This window comes from Melanerpes formicivorus, unplaced genomic scaffold (genome assembly GCF_026170545.1).
Source record: "Melanerpes formicivorus ecotype bairdi unplaced genomic scaffold, bMelFor1.0.p_v2 SCAF_11, whole genome shotgun sequence".
NCBI classification, from domain to species: domain Eukaryota; kingdom Metazoa; phylum Chordata; class Aves; order Piciformes; family Picidae; genus Melanerpes; species Melanerpes formicivorus.
The window spans coordinates 18,275,765-18,295,092 of NW_027142363.1; the positions used below are offsets into that span (position 1 = coordinate 18,275,765).

Genomic DNA, 19,328 nt, shown 5'->3' on the forward strand with positions numbered 1-19,328 from the left:
AGGCTCACTGCTTTGCTCAGCCTCAAGCAGTTTTACCTCCTCAAGCCATCATTTTCCCCACTTTAATCTACCCTCAGGGAGAGGGTGAGTTATTGCAGGCAGCCCACTGCATGGACACAGCCATCCTGCTGGGATCACCCAGCCCAAACACTGGGGGAGCATCAATGCATGGCAAGACAAGCAAGCAGGGCAGCTTATCCCAGGCACCAGGAGGAAGGGTATTTTCCTAAGGGTGGGGAGCTACTCCTGATTTTTCTCTCAGAGGCTCATGCATATATACAGCAACCCTCTCAGGTCCAGTCAGAGGGTGAACAAACTTACTGAGGCTACCAGGGCACAGTGTCACCGGAGTTTGGCATCTTTCTCCAGGCCCTACAAGGTACCCAGGCAAGGGTCTCTCTCCCTCTCTCTCTTTGTGATCCAGTTTAACATGGGCTGCCACAGGGACAAAGATATCCAGAGCTGCTGAAGACACTTGCTATCTCTCTCCTCTTTGCATTGATGAGTGCTTGGTATTTAAATCTCATGGTCTTGAAAATCCCAGCTTAAAACCCCCTAAATCCCTTCATCCACATATCTCTTGGAAAAACAGCCCCGGGCTTCAGCTTCTTACCTTATGGTCTCCTCAGCACAGGTCACTGGGAGGCAGGGCTGCCCACTCAAGAGAGATATCACCTCCTGCCTTTTTTAAAAGAGAAACCAAACTCCCCCATCACCTTAAGTACTTTAAAATCAGGTTCATGATCAGCTCCACCCTTCAAACAGGTCTTGATTTTGAAATGCAGTGGCTCAGGGGTGGTGTTCAAAACCAGCACAGCTATCACCCAAAGAATACTTCACCCAAAAGGACACTGGTGGCTCTTCTCATGGAAAATTCCCTCCCCATAGGAAAAGGAATTAAATAATCAGCTTTTGTTTCAATATAAATCTGTAGCATTGGAAAACCCAAACTGGTCCAGAGAGCAGAGCCTTGAAATTAAAGTCTGTGTATAGAAACTATGTGGTTCAGAGCCTCCACCCAAGTTGAGTGGCAGTGTTGATCTTCATGAGGGTAAGGAGGCTCTACAGAGGGACTTGGACAGATTGGACCCATGGCCAACGTTACCAGGACGAGCTTCAACAAGGCCAAATGCCAGAGCCTGCACTTGGATCACAACAACCCCAAGCAAGGCTTACAGGCCTGGGGCAGTGTGGCTGGAAAGCTGCTGGCAGAGAGGGACCTGGGGGTGCTAATGGACAAGCAGCTGAAGAGGAGCCAGCAGTGTACCCAGGAGAACAAGAAAGCCAAAGGCATCCTGGCTGGGATCAGAATTGCTGTGTCCAGCAGGAGCAGGGAGGGGATTGTCCCCTAGGACCCAGCTCTGGTGAGGCCACACCTCAAGTGCTGTGTCCAGTTTTGGGCACCTCAGCACAAGAGAGATGTGGAGGTGCTGGAGCCAGGGCAGAGGAGGGCAAGGAAGCTGTGAAGGGCCTGGAGAATAAATCTAATGAAGAGCAACTGAAGGAGCTGGGGATGGTTAGTTTGGAGAAGAGGAGGCTGAGGAGAGACCTCATTGCTGTCTGCAGCTACCTGAAAGGAGGTTGTGGAGAGTTTGGTGCAGGTCTCTTCTCACAGCTATCAAAACACACACAGGTGTTTGGCATCTGACTGACCAGGAGCCTGCAGGTGTGCCCTCAAAAGGGAAGCAGGGGGCAAAAGCAGTCATGTGTGATAGAGAAGTGCCACTCCACCTAGCAAATGCATGCTCCTCTCAAAGTCAGAGTGCCAGACGGGGTAAATCAGAGCAGTACAGACAGATCTGTGTGTCTGGGAGCTGAGCACACACACAGACAATGTGCAATGCCTCAGCAGTAATGTGTGACTGGCACACTTTGGGTTTAGCATAGCTGGGGTGTGTATGAAATATGTTTAGACATAAGATAACATATGAAGTATGTTTATCAATATCTGAGAGCTGGGGGTCAAGAGGGAGGGAACAGGCTCTGCTCATTTGCAACCTGAGATAGGACAAGGGGCAATGGATGCAAGCTGCAGCACAGGAGGTTCCACCTCAACACAAGGGGGAACTTCTTTAAGGGTCACAGAGTCCTGGAACAGGCTCCCCAGAGAAGTTGTGGAGTCTCCTTCTCTGGAGACTTTCCAGCCCCATCTGGATGTGTTCCTGTGTGACCTGTGCTGGATTCTATGGTCCTGCTCCAGCAGAGGGGTTGGGCTGGATGATCTCCGGAGGTCCCTTCCAACCCCTAACATCCTGTGAGCCTGTGTGATCCTGTGAAATACACATTTAGACACCTATGTGTGAACCACAGGCATCTCTCAGAAGTAGTGTTCAGCCCCTCCACCCCCTGTGACAGGGAGAGGCCCTATCTGCCTCTCTCACTACAGCAAGGCAGCCGGACCTTAGCTGCACCTGTGAGAAGGGGCCCGGAGGAGGGTACAAAATAGCCCCCAGCTGCCTATAGATCAGCCAGGCTTAAAAGCAGAGCCAACAGTTGTTTATTAAACTTCCAGCTAACCATTTCCCCAGCCGGACTCGGCACCGCAGGCAGAGCCGACGCTTTCTATACGGGCTTACGAAGTTGCCCTTCTTGGGGGTGAAAAAAAAAAAAAAAACCAACCAAAAAAAAACAAACGAACAAGTCACTCAGAACTTTAAGGAAAACGCAAGAAAATCAAGCGTGAGGAAGAAAAGAAAGTGACAGCTGCTGGTTCCACTGGGGCTCGAACCCAGGACCTTCTGCGTGTAAAGCAGACGTGATAACCACTACACTATGGAACCGCCACGGAAACTAGCGGCCGGGGCGCTGCTCCTATTGACGAGAGGCTAAGGCACCTCCTTCCCGTGCCTCTCCTCCGCGAGAGCGGTGCGAGAGCGGTGCGCGGGCGGGGCGGGCCGGGCCGGCGGAGGGCGCGCGGCGAGCCGTTGGGCTCCTGAGGGAAGCCGCAGGGCCCCCCCGGGCTTTGCCTTTTAGTTTCTCGCGTGTGTGTGTTTCTTTGTTTTGATGGTTAATTGAAAACGCTGTAATTAACGATGATCTTAAGGCGTTTTCTGCCCCCTCGGGTAGCTGCGGCAGCGAGCGGTGCGAGGGGTAAACCGCTTTAAGAGCGCTGATGTTACATAGGTAAGGGTTTCGGGTGATGCGCTGCAGCTGTTCCTCTGCGCGTTAGGGCCTCGGCCCGGGTCCGTCCCACCAAACGTGGCCTGCAGAGGCAGGTGAAGAGCCTGGAGGGCAAGGGCACCTTCCCAGCCTTATGCCAACGTGTAGCAGGTGCTGTGAGTACTCTCCGCCCCTGCATCTATGTGATACAGTTTTGCTTTCCGCCTGGCACTCCTAACCTCGGTGCGTCTTAGCCCTGCTTCGGAGCTAGCGGGCAGAACCTTCCTGTAGGTCCTGCTGCTCAGCTGGTTTGCCCTGCTGCTCTCCTCCCCCCGGCGAGAGGAGAAGGGAGGCTGTTAGTTCGGTGCAGGCTGGCGGAAGCGTGGGGAAGGCTGAGCCCCGCCAGAGGCAGGGCGCCAGCGCTGTAGCTCCACCGAAACCTGGCTGCGCGGATTCTGTGTCAGTCGGTCACGGGAAGGCTCTGCACTGCTAGTGTCTGGAGTGCTTCAGTGGCTCTTTTTGAGTCGGGGAGGAAGGTGCGGGTGGTTTCCTCGGCGCAGGGGACGGTCTTTAAAACAGCCTGCGGAGACGGGGCAGAGCCTGAAGGTCGGGGAGCTCTCGTGTGGTGCAAAGTTAACATCTGTCCTTTCAGACACGCTATGAGACGCACACACTAATGAGAGCTTTTAGTCTGAGGCGTCAAAGCTGGAGCGCATCGAGGACTTGCCTTTACAGGCAGGGCAGAGGCGCTGAGCGCAGACCTTTTCCCCGCTGTGTGCCTGCCCGGCGGGCAGGCAGTGGCAGCGGTGGCTCCCGCTGCGGCGCCGCGCCGCCAGCAGGGGGCTCCCCGCGCTCGCTGTGACCGCCTCAACCCGCAGGCCCCAGGCCGGGGTTCGGTAGCGAGCGGCTCAGCCTGCGAGGGCGCGAGTGCTGCTGCTTCCCAACTGGAGTTTTGTAGGGAACGACAACGCGAAAGGTTTGTTACAAGTGGTGTTTCCTAGGGCTCAGCATCGAGACTTGTTCACAAGTCTCAAGCTGTGTAAGGGAAAGTTTAGGCTTGATCTTAGAAAGAAGTTCTGCACAGATAGAGATTGGCCGTTGGAATGTGCTGCCCAGGGAGGTGGTGGGGTTGACATCCTGGGAGGTGTTTAAAAAAAGGACTGGATGAGGCACTTACTGCCATGGTCTAGTTAGTTAGTTAGGGTTAGGTGATTGGTTAGACTTGATGATCTTGGAGGTCTCTTCCAGCCTGGTTGATTCTGTGATCTGAATGATTGAGTGTAAATCCCTCAGTAAACTTGCAGACAGCACCAAGTTAGGCAGCAGCGTTGATCTGCTTGAGGCTGGAGATGCTCAACAGAGGGGTCTGTACAGGCTGGATTGATGGGCCCAGGATATGGGTATGAAGTTCAACAAGACCAGGTGCTGGGTACTGAATTTGGGTCACAACAACCCCATGCAATGCTACAGGCTTGGGGAAAAGGGGCTGGAAAGATGCCTGGTGGAGAAGGAGCTAGAGGTATTTGGGCAACAGCTGGCTGAACATGAGCCAGCAGTGTGCTCAGGTGTCTAGGAAGGTTTACCGTATCCTGGTTTGTATTAGAAATAGCATGGCCAGCAGGACTAGGTAAGCAGTTGTTCCCCTGTGCTCAGCACTGGTAAGCCTGCACCTTGACTACTCTGTTGAATTTTGGGCCCCTCACTACAGGAGGGACATTGAGTTGCTGGAGTGTGTCTAGGGAAGAGCAATGAAGCTGATGAAGGTACTAGAGAAAAAGTCTTGTGAGTGAGTGAACTGGGCTTGTTTGTCCTGGCAGAGAAGATGCTGAGGGGAGATACTGTTGTTCTCTACAACTTCCTGCAAAGAGGTTGGAGTGAGGATGGTGTTGGTCTCTTCTCCCAAGTAACCAGCAATAGGATGAGAGGAAATGGCCTTAGGTTGTACCAAGGGAGGGTTAGACTGGGCACAAAGAAAAATTTCTTCAAAAGCATTACTGAGCACTGGAACCTCCTAACATCCAGCCTAATCCTCCCCTGGCATAGCTTGAGACTGTGTCCTCTTGTTCTGGTGCTGGTTGCCCAGGAGAAGAGACCACTCATGATATATTTACTGCAGAAGATGGCTGGCTGTGAGGGTACAGAGCAGCACAGCTGTTTATCTTCACTTCCATGCCTGACTGCATCAGGTGTTCATTAATTCAGGGACTTTGTTGTTGTCTGTGACACCACACAAACATTGCATTCTTTTGACTGTTACATTTTACTTGGAGTTTTGTACTGTTTGCATTACCTCAGTCCTCACCACACTAAATCCTCACATCCCAAAGGGGGTGGGTTGTGCAAGTACAAATGAAGGCACTTGTGCAGTGTTTATGGCACTGTGGTTAAAAGTTACAAACAGAAACTACTGTTGGGAATAAAAACGGTAAGTTTGTAAACTTGCAGAAGCATGTGGTGCCTGTAAGCAAAACAGGGTGGGGGTTTTGTTTTGTTTGTTGGGGTTTTTTGGTTTTGTTTTTATGTAGCTAGATATTGTAGAATCTCAGAATTGTCAGGGTTGGAAGGGACCTCAAAGAACATCCAGTTCCAACCCCTCTGCCATGGCCAGGGACACCTCACACTACAGCAGGTTGCTCACAGCCACATCCAGCTGGGCTGCAAAAACCTCCAGGCATGAAGCTTCCACCACCTCCCTGGGCAACCTCTGCCAGTCTCTCACCACCCTTCTGGACAACCACTTCTTCCTAACACCCAATCTGAATCTACCCATTTCTAGTTTTGCTCCATCCCCCCCAGTCCTATCACTCCCTGACACCCTCAGAAGTCCCTCCCTAGCTTTCTTGGAGCCCCCTGCAGATACTGGAAGGCCACAAGAAGGTCTCCTGGGAGCCTTTTCCTCTCCAGACTGAATAGCCCCAACTCTCTCAGCCTGTCTCCATGGGAGAGGTGCTCTATTGTAGTAGATTTGACTCTTGGAATTAATAACAGTTTGCTGAGGCAGCAGTTGATTTGCTGTTCAAGGTAGAAAATATGGTCTTTTTGTCATCAGAAGCAATTTCTTAAGGCTAAGATGAAAACAGAGGGTGAAGAAAATAATTTCCATCAACTCTGCTGAGCCCCTCTCATGTATGTGATGGCTATACTTAAGAACAGGCAATTCCCAGTCTTTAAAATGCAACTAAAAAAAATCAACAATAATCCTTTCATATCCTGGTCATTAATGTGTGAGTCAAATCTGTGGACCCTCTTGACCTGCAGAATCTGATTTCATCCAGAGGTGCTTTTTGGGAAAAGAGAGTCTGGTAGGCTTGAGGATTCAGGATGTAGGTTTTGCACTGTCTGTGCAACTTGGCATTCACCAGACCACCAAAATCCAGCTGTTGTTAGGTAATTCTTGTGCCCATTTCCTTTTCTTCATGTTATTTTACTAAGTCTTGGCAAAACCTGAGTGCTGTGGGTATCTGTCATCTACTGGAGATGAAAGATGAGGATGCTGAGGGGAGATGCTGTTGCTCTCTACAACCCTGAAAGAGAGCTGGAGTGAGGCTGGTGTTGGTCTCTTCTCCCAAAGTAACCAGTGAGAGGAAATGGCCCTTAGTTGCACCAAGGGAGCTTTAGATTGGGCATAAAGAAAAATCTGTTCACCAAAAGTGTTCCTAAGTGCTGGAACATGTTGCTCAGGCAAGTGTTTTGAGTGACCATCCCTTAAGGTATTTAAAGATACGTAGATGTGGTGCTTAGAGACCTGGTTTGGCATCTTCTAGAGATGATAGGCTCTAAGTAGAGGGTGAAGTTAACTTGTGAGGGAGGTAGAGTTGTGCAAATGAGGTCATTAGTCATTGCTTCCCAGAATAATCTGCATTCAAGTGACAATTTGGAAAACCTTCTTTCCCAAAACCTGTGTTCGCATTGTCACAGAATGTATCCTGATGCTTTCATGATGTTCTGATCTACTTTTTTGGCTTTCAGGAACTGGGAGGCTCTGCAGCTGCCTTTCTTTCCCATTTCTGATTATGGCCAAGGATGCTAGATTTGATGTGTTCTGTTCATCATCTCGCCCAGAATCATCGGGGGACAGAGGGGGAGATTTCTTTTCCTGTTCACCCAAATTAATCTCCTCCTGCTGATTTGTGAGAACAGATTTCTGTCATCTCACCAAGACTGTTTCAAATTCTTCTGAACACTTATTTCTGTCTTAATTTCTTCTAGTCTTTTTATTCTTTCTGTTGTGATTAGCCATCCAGGTCTCTCTAGCATGGACTTGGCTCCTGGCTAATACTTGTGCTGGGTCACATAAAAATACTTCTTTGAACTTGGTAGGGTAAGAGGAGGGGGACCCAGGGTCAGGGCTCAGAAGGAGCACGTTCACTTTGACTACAGTTATTTTGAATCCTTCTGAAAAATATCAGTTACATCACTTTGTAGTGGGTGCTTGTGAGAAATAGGCCTGAAGCAGAATGTGAATTATGGATGTGGAATGCCTTCATGGAGGCTTGCTCAGGAGGTTAATGTTTCCAAAGTATCTGGAAGAAAGATGTGCTATTGCATCAGCAAGGGCTGCTTGTAAAGGGATGTCCCAATTGCTGTGCTAGCAACATAACTGGTTTTATTCTTGGCATTCAAGACTGCTCAACAGCACATTGCCAGATTCTTTTTGACCTTTTCTCTGTTGCAGCTGTTGATGCCAAAACCCTTTTCAGCACCTTAAGTGTGTTTAGAATGGATGACTGCTGAACAAAGAAGTGGTAGTACCTTGCTGGTGGACCTGGTATGTTCTCTTTGACCTCTGTAGAAAGAAGAGTGGTCTTGTTTGGTACAGTTCTTGGGCTTGAACTGGAAAGGTTAATTTGGAAAGCACATTTATGTTTCCTCAAGTTGCATGTTACTGTGATCCCCATGGGTAACTGGAGAGGTGGCTCATTCTAGCAAGACTGACTTTATCAGGTTGCTTATCGGGTCATGTCAGACCACAAAGAGGGCAAACTGCCATAAATAACGAAAGAAAACAGGCAGTGGAGACTTCGTCTTGCAGAATCTAACAGTTAAGGGTTTGATCTCTCTCCTATTGATCTTGGACGAGATGTTTCTGATAGATTTGTTTGCTGTTGAAAGAAAGCCTGGAGCCTCTTGTTATGCAGAGATCTTGGCAAATGCCAATATAGGTGAATTTATCAGGCACAGTAAATGTTTTATAACTGATATGTACGCCCAGAGTGCAGTGAAAAGAGGTTATGATGTATTTTTGCTTGCATGCATTTTGGCAGAACAGTGTGATCATACATAAATGATTAGCTGCTGTAACTCTGATCAGGGAAAGTGCATCCTGCCAGAATGAAGCATCAAAACTCTTCTGGGTCACGCAGAATTATCATGCTTCGTATGTTTTCCATTTTCTATCTCCTCTCACAGGAGAGGAACAGCACTGACAGTGGAAGCTTGTGCCTCCAGAATCTCCAAGGACTAGCTCAGTCAAACCAGTGCATTCACACAGTGCCTTCTGCTTTGCTGGTTTGACACTTTAAGTATTTTTTGTACGTTAGTAAACGTCCCTGTTCTGTCACAGTAAGTGCAACTGTCTGTCCCAAAAGACAGTTTAATCACCCTGTCGTTCACAGTGATGGTTGATGCCTTTAGAACTGTCACCAGACTGCTGGCAAAAATTTCCTGAAAATATCATGTTACACCATTATTAGACCCTTGGGGCAGGAGAGTGAAGATCTTGCTTTGTTTGTCTGTTCTCAGAAATCTTTTGCTTTCTATCCAGTCCTAGTGGGATTCCGACCCCCGGAGAGCCTGTGGAGCAGGGGGCGTTATGATGCCCGTTTTGTGCCCATCCACGTGGAGCTTTCTCCCACTGCAGCATACTTGTTAACCTGAGGTACTCTTTGGACCCACAGGCCCCTGCAGCTCCATCGTTTTGCACAGCAGCAAGCTGTGCCCAGCTTTTGGATAGGTGTGGAAGGACAGACTGGGAGAAGAGGTGGTGTGGTGAGGATGAGTGACACTACTGATATTACAGTATTGTACTCCTACTGACACACCACATTTTTGAGTGGTGGGATTGGGTGTGTGTTCAAAACTGCCATGTCCCCATGCTGTTGATACACTGCCCAAAGCAGCATAGTATCATAGTATCATTCAGGGTTGGAAGGGACCACAAGGATCATCTAGTTCCAACCCCCCTGCCACAGGCAGGGACACCCCACACTAGATCAGGCTGGCTAGAGCCTCATCCAGCCTGGTCTTAAACACCTCCAGGGACGGGGCCTCGACCACCTCCCTGGACAACCCATTTCAGGGCTTCACCACTCTCATGGTGAAGAACCTCCTCCTCACATCCAGCCTGAATCTCCCCACCTCCAGCTTCATTCCATTCCCCCTAGTCCTATCACTACCTGAGATCCTGAGAAGTCCCTCCCCAGCCTTCCTGTAGGCCCCCTTCAGATACTGGAAGGCCACAATTAGGTCACCTCAGAGCCTTCTCTTCTCCAGACTGAACAGCCCCAACTCCTTCAGTCTGTCCTCATAGGGGAGAGGTGCTCCAGCCCTCTGCTCATCCTTGTGGCCCTTCTCTGGACACGCTCCAGCACCTCCACATCCCTCTTGTAATAGGGGCTCCTGAACTGGACACAGTACTCCAGGTGGGGTCTCACCAGAGCTGAGTAGAGGGGGAGGATCACCTCCCTCGACCTGCTAGCCACACTTCTCCTGATGCAGCCCAGGATCTGATTGGCTTTGCAGGCTGCAAGTGCACACTGAGAGCTCATGTTGAGCTTCTTGTCCACCAGCACCCCCAAGTCTCTCTCCTCAGGGCTGCTTTCCAGCCAGTCACTGCCCAGCCTGTATTTGTGCTTGGGATTGCCTCGACCCAGATGCAGGACCCTGCACTTGGTCTTGTTGAACCTCATGAGGTTGGTTTGTGCCCACCTCTCCAGCCTGTCAAGGTCCCTCTGGATGGCCTCCCTTCCCTCCAGCGTGTCTGCTGCACCAGATTCCTCAGGGTCTGTTTGCTAGCAGTGGGCGGGAATAAATTGCCTTGAGTGTGGCAGCTCTGCCCTTCCCCAGGCACCTGTGCAGTGAGAGTCTGTGGTCAGCATGGTGAGGAGGTAGGTCAGAGGTGCAGGCCTTGCTGCCAGGCATGAGGGTTTGATTTCAAAGCATGCTGTGCTTGCTGGCCACACAGGGGAGCAACACTGCAGTGTTCTCAGCTGCTCTGATCCCTTTCCAGCAGTCTGAGGAGGAGCAGTACCAAAACATGAACTGAGTCCACTCAATTCCAGTTCTTGTGCACATCAAGAAATGAAGTGTGCAAGCATTAGTGCAGTGCTTCCGAGTGCAAAACTGGACTGCTTCATGCTTGCCCAATCTCCTGGGTGTGACTGTTTTGGACAACACGTAGATCACTGGCCTGCAGATCCAGCACCTCATGGGAAATTCAGCCTTTCCATAAGGGCTTTCACAACCACGCTGCTCACGTCAGATCAGCAAATACCTGGACAGCCCTTCTGTTTTGGGTTTTTTCCCCAGTCTGCTGTATCTTCTAAAATGCAAATCATTGCCTGAACAGCAGAAGGGCCATTCCTCTTGGAAGAGATCATGTGACTTCAGATGCAAAGGATAACTTCAGCCCATCCCTTTCTCTGCCCGAGATTCAGGAGGCATGGTGGAAACCCAGCTCTTCAACAGCGTGCCTGCAGAGCAGCTGGATGGCTGCAGCCGGGAGCTTTCACATCAGGCTGGACAATGAAGGCAGCATCTCCCCTGGCTGTTTCTGAAGAAATTTCCTCTTGGGAAGCTGTATAAATAGGTGGAGAGCAAGTGCATTGCAGCTTCTGAGCTCCAGAGCCCCAGAGAGAACTGGAGCACCTGTTCTGCAGAGCTTCACCCCTCACTGTGCAGAACTGCTTCCGAAAAGAGGCCACTTTCTCTTAGGAAAAGAGTCTTCTAAAGGTGCTTGTGTAGAAGATGTCTCAGTATTCCTGAAGGAGAAAGAAAAAACACAGGTAATATTTTTGGGTGTGGGGTGTGTGTGTATGTATGTATATATATATGTTTTGGTTCACTTTTAAAGAGCAAATTGACTTCATCCTAAGACTGATGTATATTAGTAATATGTATATTAATAATTTTACCCTGAGGAAAAGGAGTGTTTCAGACTACAAAGTTTGTCCTGGACTAGAACAGTTACCCAGAACTTAGGAGTACAGAGGAGATCAAATAGCTTGGAGGCTGCTGTATGTCATGTACCTTTGGCTTAAGGAAAAAAGAGAACTTATGATGATAATTTTGACCCTTGTTTTGGATGCTTAACTGAAGCTTCATTAAAACAGGTATGAATTTTAGCTGAAGCAGGAATGGAACTTTTACACTGGCTCAGATTTCAACATGTTTTTCAAACCTTTTTTTTTTTTTTTTTTTGTTTTCTGGAGCTTTACTCTTTTACCACTTTCCCCCTTCCACTTAAGAGAATTAAATGCAATATCAGTAAGACCATGCAGGACAGAGGATGATTCAGATTTTGCTTGCAATGGGTGTTAACTTTTCCACTTGGTTGGGTCCAGTTTGCTACTGGTAACTTTGTTTCAGGAGTTTTAATTTTCCACTGGCCTCCTACATTAATCTCCCCCTAGAGGCATTTAATGTTGCTGGAAAGTGATATGATGGCTTTGCTTATACTTAAAGGTGATCCGCACCTCATTTGTGCACTCACCTTTGCTACTCCCCTTCTTTAAAAAATCCTCATCTAAGGCTTGCTATGCAAAAAAAAATGAGGCTGCCTGCTTTGTTTGTTTGTCTTCTGCACAAAAGTGTACATTTATCCTTTGCTGATTGAAATTAAGATGAACTGGCATTCCCCATCATTTTTTTCTACTTATCCTCCTTGAAGTTGCCAGCAGTTCTTGAGCTCAACAATGGCTTGAACAATCTCTGCGTGTTCACACCTTTGCAGTTCTTGCTTTTGTTGCTTTTTTGCAGTGCTCAAGAATATGAGCTGCTCTGTCTTCATCCTATTCTCTTGCAGGCTTTGCTGGCTTCCTGGTGTCTTACTGCATCCACTCTTTGTTGATTCCTGGCCCAAAGAGGTATATCCTGAGATCTGGCAACACAGCCATTGCTAGAAGTTTTGTCACTTTTACATTCAGCTTAGCCTTCTTTCTCTGAGCAGGCTGAAGAAACTATCTATAAACAAAAAGGCTTTCTCATTTCTTTCTTTTACATAGATTAACAGGATGGGTTAGGTTGGAAGAGACCTTCAAGATCATCTAGTTCCAACCCCACCTTCCACTATCCCAGGTTGCTCAAGGCCTCATCTGACCTGGCCTTGAACACCCCCAGGAAGGGGGCATCCACCACCTCCCTGGGCAACCTGTTCCAGTGTCTCACCACCCTCATAATGAAGAATCTCTTCCTAATCTCCAGTCTCAATCTGCCCTCCTCAAGCTGAAAGCCATTCCCTCTCATCCTATCACTGCAAGCCTTTTGAAAAATAGATATTTAATATCTTGAAATTCACTTAATGGAAATGGCACTCTGTCCAATGGATGTGAAATAACAGACAACTAAACATATTGCTGCTTTTCCTATGTTGATGTTCTCATATCAGCCCCTTGGCAAACCAAATTGAGTGTTGGTGTCAAAATTACATCTGGCTGTAGCCAGGTGCTCTGATTATTGTCTGTGGCTGCTTTATCTCACTTTCTGCAGGAGGATCTTTTTAGCTAATAAAATCATCAGGTCATCTATAGATTCCCATCTTGGACACCCCGAGTTCTGGCAACAAGGCAATTTTGAAAAGTTGTCCCCCTGCAGGTGCTAACCTGAGTATTGTGATTCGGTGTCTGGCTTCTTTTCTCTGGGGTCTTTTGCGCTTTCCTGCTTCGTTCCCTCAGCAATGCACAGAAGTAAATACATCAAACCCATTTTAGAGCATCTATTTCTCAGCAGTCCTCCTTTCACAGAATCACCAAGGTTGGAAGAGACCTCAAAGATCATCAGGTCTGACCTGTCACCACAGACCTCATGACTAAACCATGGCACCAAGTGCCACGTTCAGTCCCCTTTTGAACACTTCCAGGGATGGTGACTCCACCACCTCCCTGGGCAGCACATTCCAATGGTGAATGACTCTCACAGTGAAGAACTTTCTCCTCACCTCCAGCCTAAACCTCCCCTGGCACAGCTTGAGACTGTGTCCTCTTGTTCTGGGGCTGGTTGCTTGAGAGAAGAGACCAACCTCCTCCTGGCTACAACCTCCCTTCAGGGAGTTGGAGACAGCAAGAAGGTCTCCCCTGAGCCTCCTCTTCTCCAGGCTAAACAATCCCAGGTCCCTCAGCCTCTCCTCATAGGGCTGTGCTCAAGGCCTCTCACCAGCCTCGTTGCCGTTCTCTGGACGTGTTCAAGAGTCTCAATGTCCTTCTAAACTGAGTGGCCCAGAACTGGACACAGTACTCTAAATAAAGTTTGTGAGCCACAGACCTCACTGGAAAGCCCCTGTCAATGGAAGCTCCACCTATCTAAGCTTTATGGAGAGTAGTGTCCCTATCTCATCACCTCTCCAGCCACATGGAACAGATTGCCCAGGGAGGTGGTGGAAGCTCTATCCCTGGAGCTTCAAGGTTAGGCTGGATGTGGCTTTGGGCAACCTGATCTAGTGTGAGAGGTCCCTGCCCATGGCAGTGGGATTGGAACTAGATGATCCTTGAGGTCCCTTCCAAACCTAACAATTCTATGATTCTTTGTATGGGAGGAGATCATAACTATGTGTTGACAAATATGGCTGAGACCAGGACAAGTAGGGAAAGGAGGCACATTACTGGAGATAGCCACTGGGGGGAAAAAAAATGCTGAGGGTGTAGCATAATTGTGGCAGTTCCATCCCAGCAAAATTAAAGAGAGAAGCCTTTCATGCTTCGTTTATCAGAGGTGAGAAACAAATGAAATGAAGCAAGCAGTTAAAAGTCTAGTGGCTCTTATTTCTATGGCTTCCATATCCTCAAGCTTGACCTAGCTTACACTTGTCTGCCAGTAGCACAGCTCATCTAATTTTAAAAGGTGAGGGAAGTTTGAAAGGGTGGCTCTCTGCCCAAAGGAGCTACAGCCTGATTTCATTACAAGTCAGCTATAAATCTTAACAAGATCTCCACTCTTCTTGAGGCAGTCTGCTCTTTATGTGGCTGACAATTTGGAGGCATGATTGATTTGGGGCAGCATCTATTACATCTGGATCAAATGGTGCTGGCTCATTATCCTTGTAAATCAAGCTCTGACAGCTCAGGTTCTGAACCCCAAATTTCTGAGCACTTGCTGCAGTGTAATCTTCGGTGACTGCTACCCAGACAGAGAGCTGCGTGTGCCGCGCTGGCTTAGCTCGGTGCCTGCCTATTGCCATGGCTGGAATGACATTTTATTTTGCTTCAGTGGATGGGCTGTGTATTCAGTGCCTCTCCATCACAAAATTGACTTTTTGCTGAACTGAGAGAAATGCAGCAATTTCTTGGAATTATATCTGAAAATCTCCAGCTTGTAGAAATTGGATTGCTGCCTGCTTTATACTGACCACAACAGATTCTCTCTTAAGGGTAAATCACAGCTATGGTATCCAGAATGCTAGCACAGCATTACCTCACCTGGCTACCTTGTAGCTCTGAGGCTTTTTCAATACTTTGGTAAAAGCTCAGCTTTCCATTTCATCAGCCAACAGTTGGGGGAATTTTTTAATGATTAATAATTCTTCACCAGATGTTGCTATGCCTCATAGTAAACAGCCCACAGAAATTACTCTCATGTTTTAAATGCTTGGGTTTCAACCTTCTTTCCAAGGGAAGGCCTCCATAGCCTTTGCCTGGTAATTTTTTCCTGCCTCAGGAAGGCAGGCTTTAGCATGGAGCAGGAGCTGGCTTGCACCAGGATGCTGGAAAGCAGAGTTTTCTTCCTTTGGACCAGTTCAACTAGGAGCAGTGAAAAGCCTTGGGCTGAGGGAGGCACTGGCTCTTTCTACAGTGGCTTGTTCCCCTTGTTCATGATTCCTTAGTCAGACAAGAAGGGCAGAAAGTTAATTTGCTGGGCCCAAGTTGCTGGAGTCTTCAGTAGGTGTAGCTGATCTGAGTCTAGGCATGCAGGTTCACAGCCAAAATTGCTCCTTAGCCACTTGATAAGCCATTGGGAAACAGGGGAGTACTTTAAATGTTTGCTATGTCCATTATAGGATGCAGGTATTTGAGACTGAAGGTGATGATTAGTCCCCTGGACCTGCTCTCTGATGGCCATATTTGGCCTTTTAAGTAGGTTTAATGATAGGATATATTTGTGCAAGTTTTCCTTCAAGCTTTGAGTCTGTTTCAGACATCATTTACAGCTATCACCATAAAATTTCTGTCCCTGTATCTCTACCTTTTTTTATGTCTTTACTCAAGGAGGTGTTAGAAGTGTATGAATGCAGAGGTAGGTAGAAAGAAGGGTGGAGATGGCTAGGAGAAAAGCTTAAGTCATTGAAAATAGGGTTGGGTAGTGATTCAGATCCCTTTTTCTTGGCTCAGCCCACTGTTTGCTATGGCTTGGGTGGAGTCCTGAGAGGCATGATGGTTCTGTTTGGGGCTGTGGTTGCCCAGTTCCATGCTACCTGCCCTTCAATAACAGTTGTGTCACTGCAACAGGACTTAGGTTGTAAGCTCTATTTTGTTCTTGGCACTAGTCTTCAAATCACAATTCAGATTGTGGCTGGCTGGTTTGAGATAGACTAAGATGTGATACTCCCTTAAGAGGGCAAATGGGGAGACAGTACTCAGGAAGACAACAATTGTTTGGAGAGAAGACAAATTGAGCTATTAGCAATATCAGGGCTGTAATTGATGCTCTTAAAGCAATTAATTGGCTCAAAATGAAAGTAATAGCATTTTTTATTTATTTCATAATAGCTCCTTCAGAGGGAAGGAAAGCAGCTAGCTGGGGGGGGGAGCCCCCTAAAATCCTTTCCTGAATTAAATACTGACTCAGAAGGTGGCAGACCCATCTTGAGTGTAGGATACTCTTGTATTGTGAGACCCTGAAAAAAAATAACCTCACAAGTAGAAAGAGTTGTGTGATATTCATATAACATAAATAATCAACATGTAAAACCTGTAAATAGTGCCACAAAAATAAATGTGTTCAAAGTATTGAAATTGACAATAAGCTACATATGTATTTGTTTTTCTCTCTTATCCTCCTGCAATTCTACTTCTGTTAGTAAAGCCAAATGAAAAGAACAGTAGTTAAGCATTCATTTTCATAGCATCCTTCATGGGCTCAGAGATCATTTGCTACAACCTCCCCACCATGGGCATGGATACCTCTCTAGGAGACTCAGCTGCTCAAGGTCTCATTCAGCCTGGACTTCAACACTCCCAGGGAAGAGACAGCCACAGCCTCCCTGGACAGCCTGTGCCAGAGTCTCACCACCCTTGCACTGAAGAACTTCTTCCTAAGATCTAGTCTAACCCTGCTCTGCCTCAGCTCCAAACCATTCACCCTTGGCCTGTTGTGAGCTACCCTTACGAAAAGTCCCTCTGCAGCCTTCCTGTAGGATCCTTTCAGCTCCTGGCAGGCAGCTCTGAGGTGCCCCTGGAGCCTTCTCTTCTGCAGGCTGAACACCCCCAGCTCCCTCAGCCTGTGCTCACAGCAGAGCTGCTCCAGCCCTTGGAGCATCTTTGTGGCCTCCTCTGGATTCACTCCAGCAGCTCTGTGTCCTTCACCTGCTGGGGACCCCAGAACTGGGGCAGGATTGGAGATGAGGTCTCAGCAGAGCGGCGTCAAGGGGCAGAATCCCCTCTCTTGCCCTGCTGCCCACACACCAGGATGCTGATTAATTTCTTTGTTTGAAAACTCAATTAAAAACAAAGAAATATCAATGAAATGAAACACCAAATGCAATAATTGAGATGCCAGACTTGCTGGAGAGAAATATGTATCCCTGAGACATAGGGAAAAAGGAGTCAGTGTGATCATGTAAGAAATCTTACAAAGTTCAGACTCTCTAAGAGGTCAGTGACCTTCTTGTGCTTAAGAAATCAACCTGGTTTGTATCTTAGGGGAACTGGATTAATCTGAACTTGCTGATGAGGAAGTGTATTGCATTATTGAATTATACTACTTAGTGAGGAGCTGAGCATGTGACAGTAGGAAACCCCAAAAGGCCAAGCTGCAAAATGTACTTTGTTCAATTATTTAATTAAACCAAATCTGTCACTTAGAATGTTAGAAATGCAACTGCAAATTGGATGTTTTACTTAAATGAAACCTGATAAGCAGTTTGCTATGGCACTGTCTCTCCTTGTAGATTGAGTGGTGGTGGCACTGATGGCTAAAGCAATAGGTGGGGTGGTAGAGCACCACTGAAAAAACCACTGAATGTTAGGAGGCCTGAACTTTGGGGCTTTTCTAGCAATAGTATCAGCTATAATTTAAAGTCCATAAAATTCTACAGCTCTGATTTTCAGATCTCAAGAATGAAGAGTAGCATATTTCTCTCCTCCCATCTACTTTGCAACATTGAGATCTCACCTGGAATACTGCATCCAGTTTTAGGCTCCCCAGTTCAGGAGGGACAGGGATCTACTGCAGAGAGTCCAAGGTAGGGCTACAAGGATGCTGAAGGGACTGGAGACTGCCTGATGAGGAGAGGCTGAGAGCCCTGGGGCTGTTTAGTCTGGAGAAGACTGAGAGGGGATTTAATACATGTTTATAAATATCTGAGGGCTGGGGATCAGGAAGGATGGGACAGCCTCTGCTGGTTTGCAGCCTGTGATAGGACAAGGGGCAGGGGATATGAACTACAGCAGAGGAGGCTCCACCTCAACATGAGGAGGAATTTCACGGAGCACTGGAGCAGGCTGCCCAGAGAGGTTGTGGAGTCTCCTTCTCTGGAGACTTTCAGAACCTATATGGATGCATTCCTGTGTGACCTGTGCTAGATTTTATGGTTATATGGTCCTGCTCTGGCAGGGGGCTGAACTTTGTGATCTGCAGAGGTCTCTTCCATCCTGTGATCCTGTGATAAGGCTTCAAATAGCTATCTTGAGATTAAGAAATCACTTGGGCACATGAACTTAGAGCTAATATGTAAGGAGTAAACTGTATTAATGATTGAGTTCATCTGTCCTGAATGCAAGCTGATAGTAATTATGTGCAAAAGAAGCCTAGGATGCTTCATCAGGTCCTGTTTATGTAGGACATGCTATACAACAATTCATTCTGAGCTGTAGTTGCTTTAGATTCTGTCTTTGGCTTTTAATTCTCCCTCCCAATCCTCTCCCTGTTAGGAGTGCTAGGAGGAACCCAGGACCCTGGAAGGATCCAGTCCTCACCACTGAAAGAACAGCACAGGAAATATGTGTAAAGCTAAGAGCTGAAAGAAGCAGGCTTTGTGTCAGCAGCAGTTAAAACTGATTGATGTGCATTGGAACCATGGGATGCAGCAGTTCTGTAGCTGACAGAAGGTCAGAGAACGGTGAGTACCGCCTTTGTCTTCCAGGTCACTGATTGTTCTCTCTGTAACACCAGAAGATGATCACAAGGTAACATTTGCCCCAATTCCTGTTGTTAAAATACTTCTTCAGAGAAAATTATTTTAATCATCCTTTCTCTAAAAGAGTGTGATCTTCAGAGGTCACTTCCAACCCCTGCCATCCTGTGATCCTCTGTGAATGCACAGCTTTTACATGCTGGCTGAAGTTAGAAGGCAACTGCAGACCACCTCTGATATCTACAGATGGGATTGGAACAAATCCACAGCATCTGGGACAGAAGCTACACTTCAGATATGTCTGCCCTTCACTGTGTCACTGGCAAAGCTTGTGGGGTAAAATATGGAGAGGAATCCATCATGGCCTTCCCATGATTCCTTGGAAAACTGCCCCAAATTCCCTGCTGCTGGCTGACCCCTGATTATGAACCAAGTGTGATAATTAAGCAGAGCTGTTACAGTGACTCTCAGAATCGATTTTCCGCCACACCCAGTGCTTGATCTGAATTTCTCTCTGACAGTCACTGAAACTGTCAATTGAAAGTCTCCATAATACCTGCTTAAATGCTCAGTTGAAAAAATAATGCCTCATCCCCCTGCTTTTAATCATCCCACACCCTGGAATCCACACACCAGGTTTTGCACAGGCAGGTGGTTCCAGGGTTGGCTCAGACCTTTGCTCAGATCGTTTGTGTTCTCTTTCAAGGTTTGTCACTAAAGCATGGTGAGC

The 19,328-nt window shown here is 47.6% G+C and overlaps 1 protein-coding gene and 1 non-coding gene across 3 annotated transcripts in view; one reads left to right on the forward strand and one right to left on the reverse strand.

Annotated features, from left to right (window-relative positions):
• Positions 1–2,707: 2,707 nt before the first annotated feature.
• On the reverse strand, positions 2,708–2,780 carry TRNAV-UAC (transfer RNA valine (anticodon UAC)). The gene has a single exon. It is a non-coding gene; the product is annotated as a tRNA-Val (tRNA).
• A 410-nt stretch (positions 2,781–3,190) lies between these two features.
• The window catches only part of PPEF1 (protein phosphatase with EF-hand domain 1), a 54,997-nt gene continuing 38,859 nt past the window's right edge, over positions 3,191–19,328 (forward strand). Inside the window, exons 1-4 of one of the 2 annotated variants that reach the window (XM_068144738.1) lie at positions 3,191–3,270; positions 10,328–11,102; positions 17,561–17,707; positions 18,396–18,583. In XM_068144738.1, coding sequence (XP_068000839.1) covers positions 18,526–18,583 — 58 coding nt within the window. In that variant the 5' untranslated portion in view covers positions 3,191–3,270; positions 10,328–11,102; positions 17,561–17,707; positions 18,396–18,525. The remainder of the gene's footprint in view (positions 3,271–10,327; positions 11,103–17,560; positions 17,708–18,395; positions 18,584–19,328) is intronic. The other variant, XM_068144737.1, reaches the window with a different exon arrangement.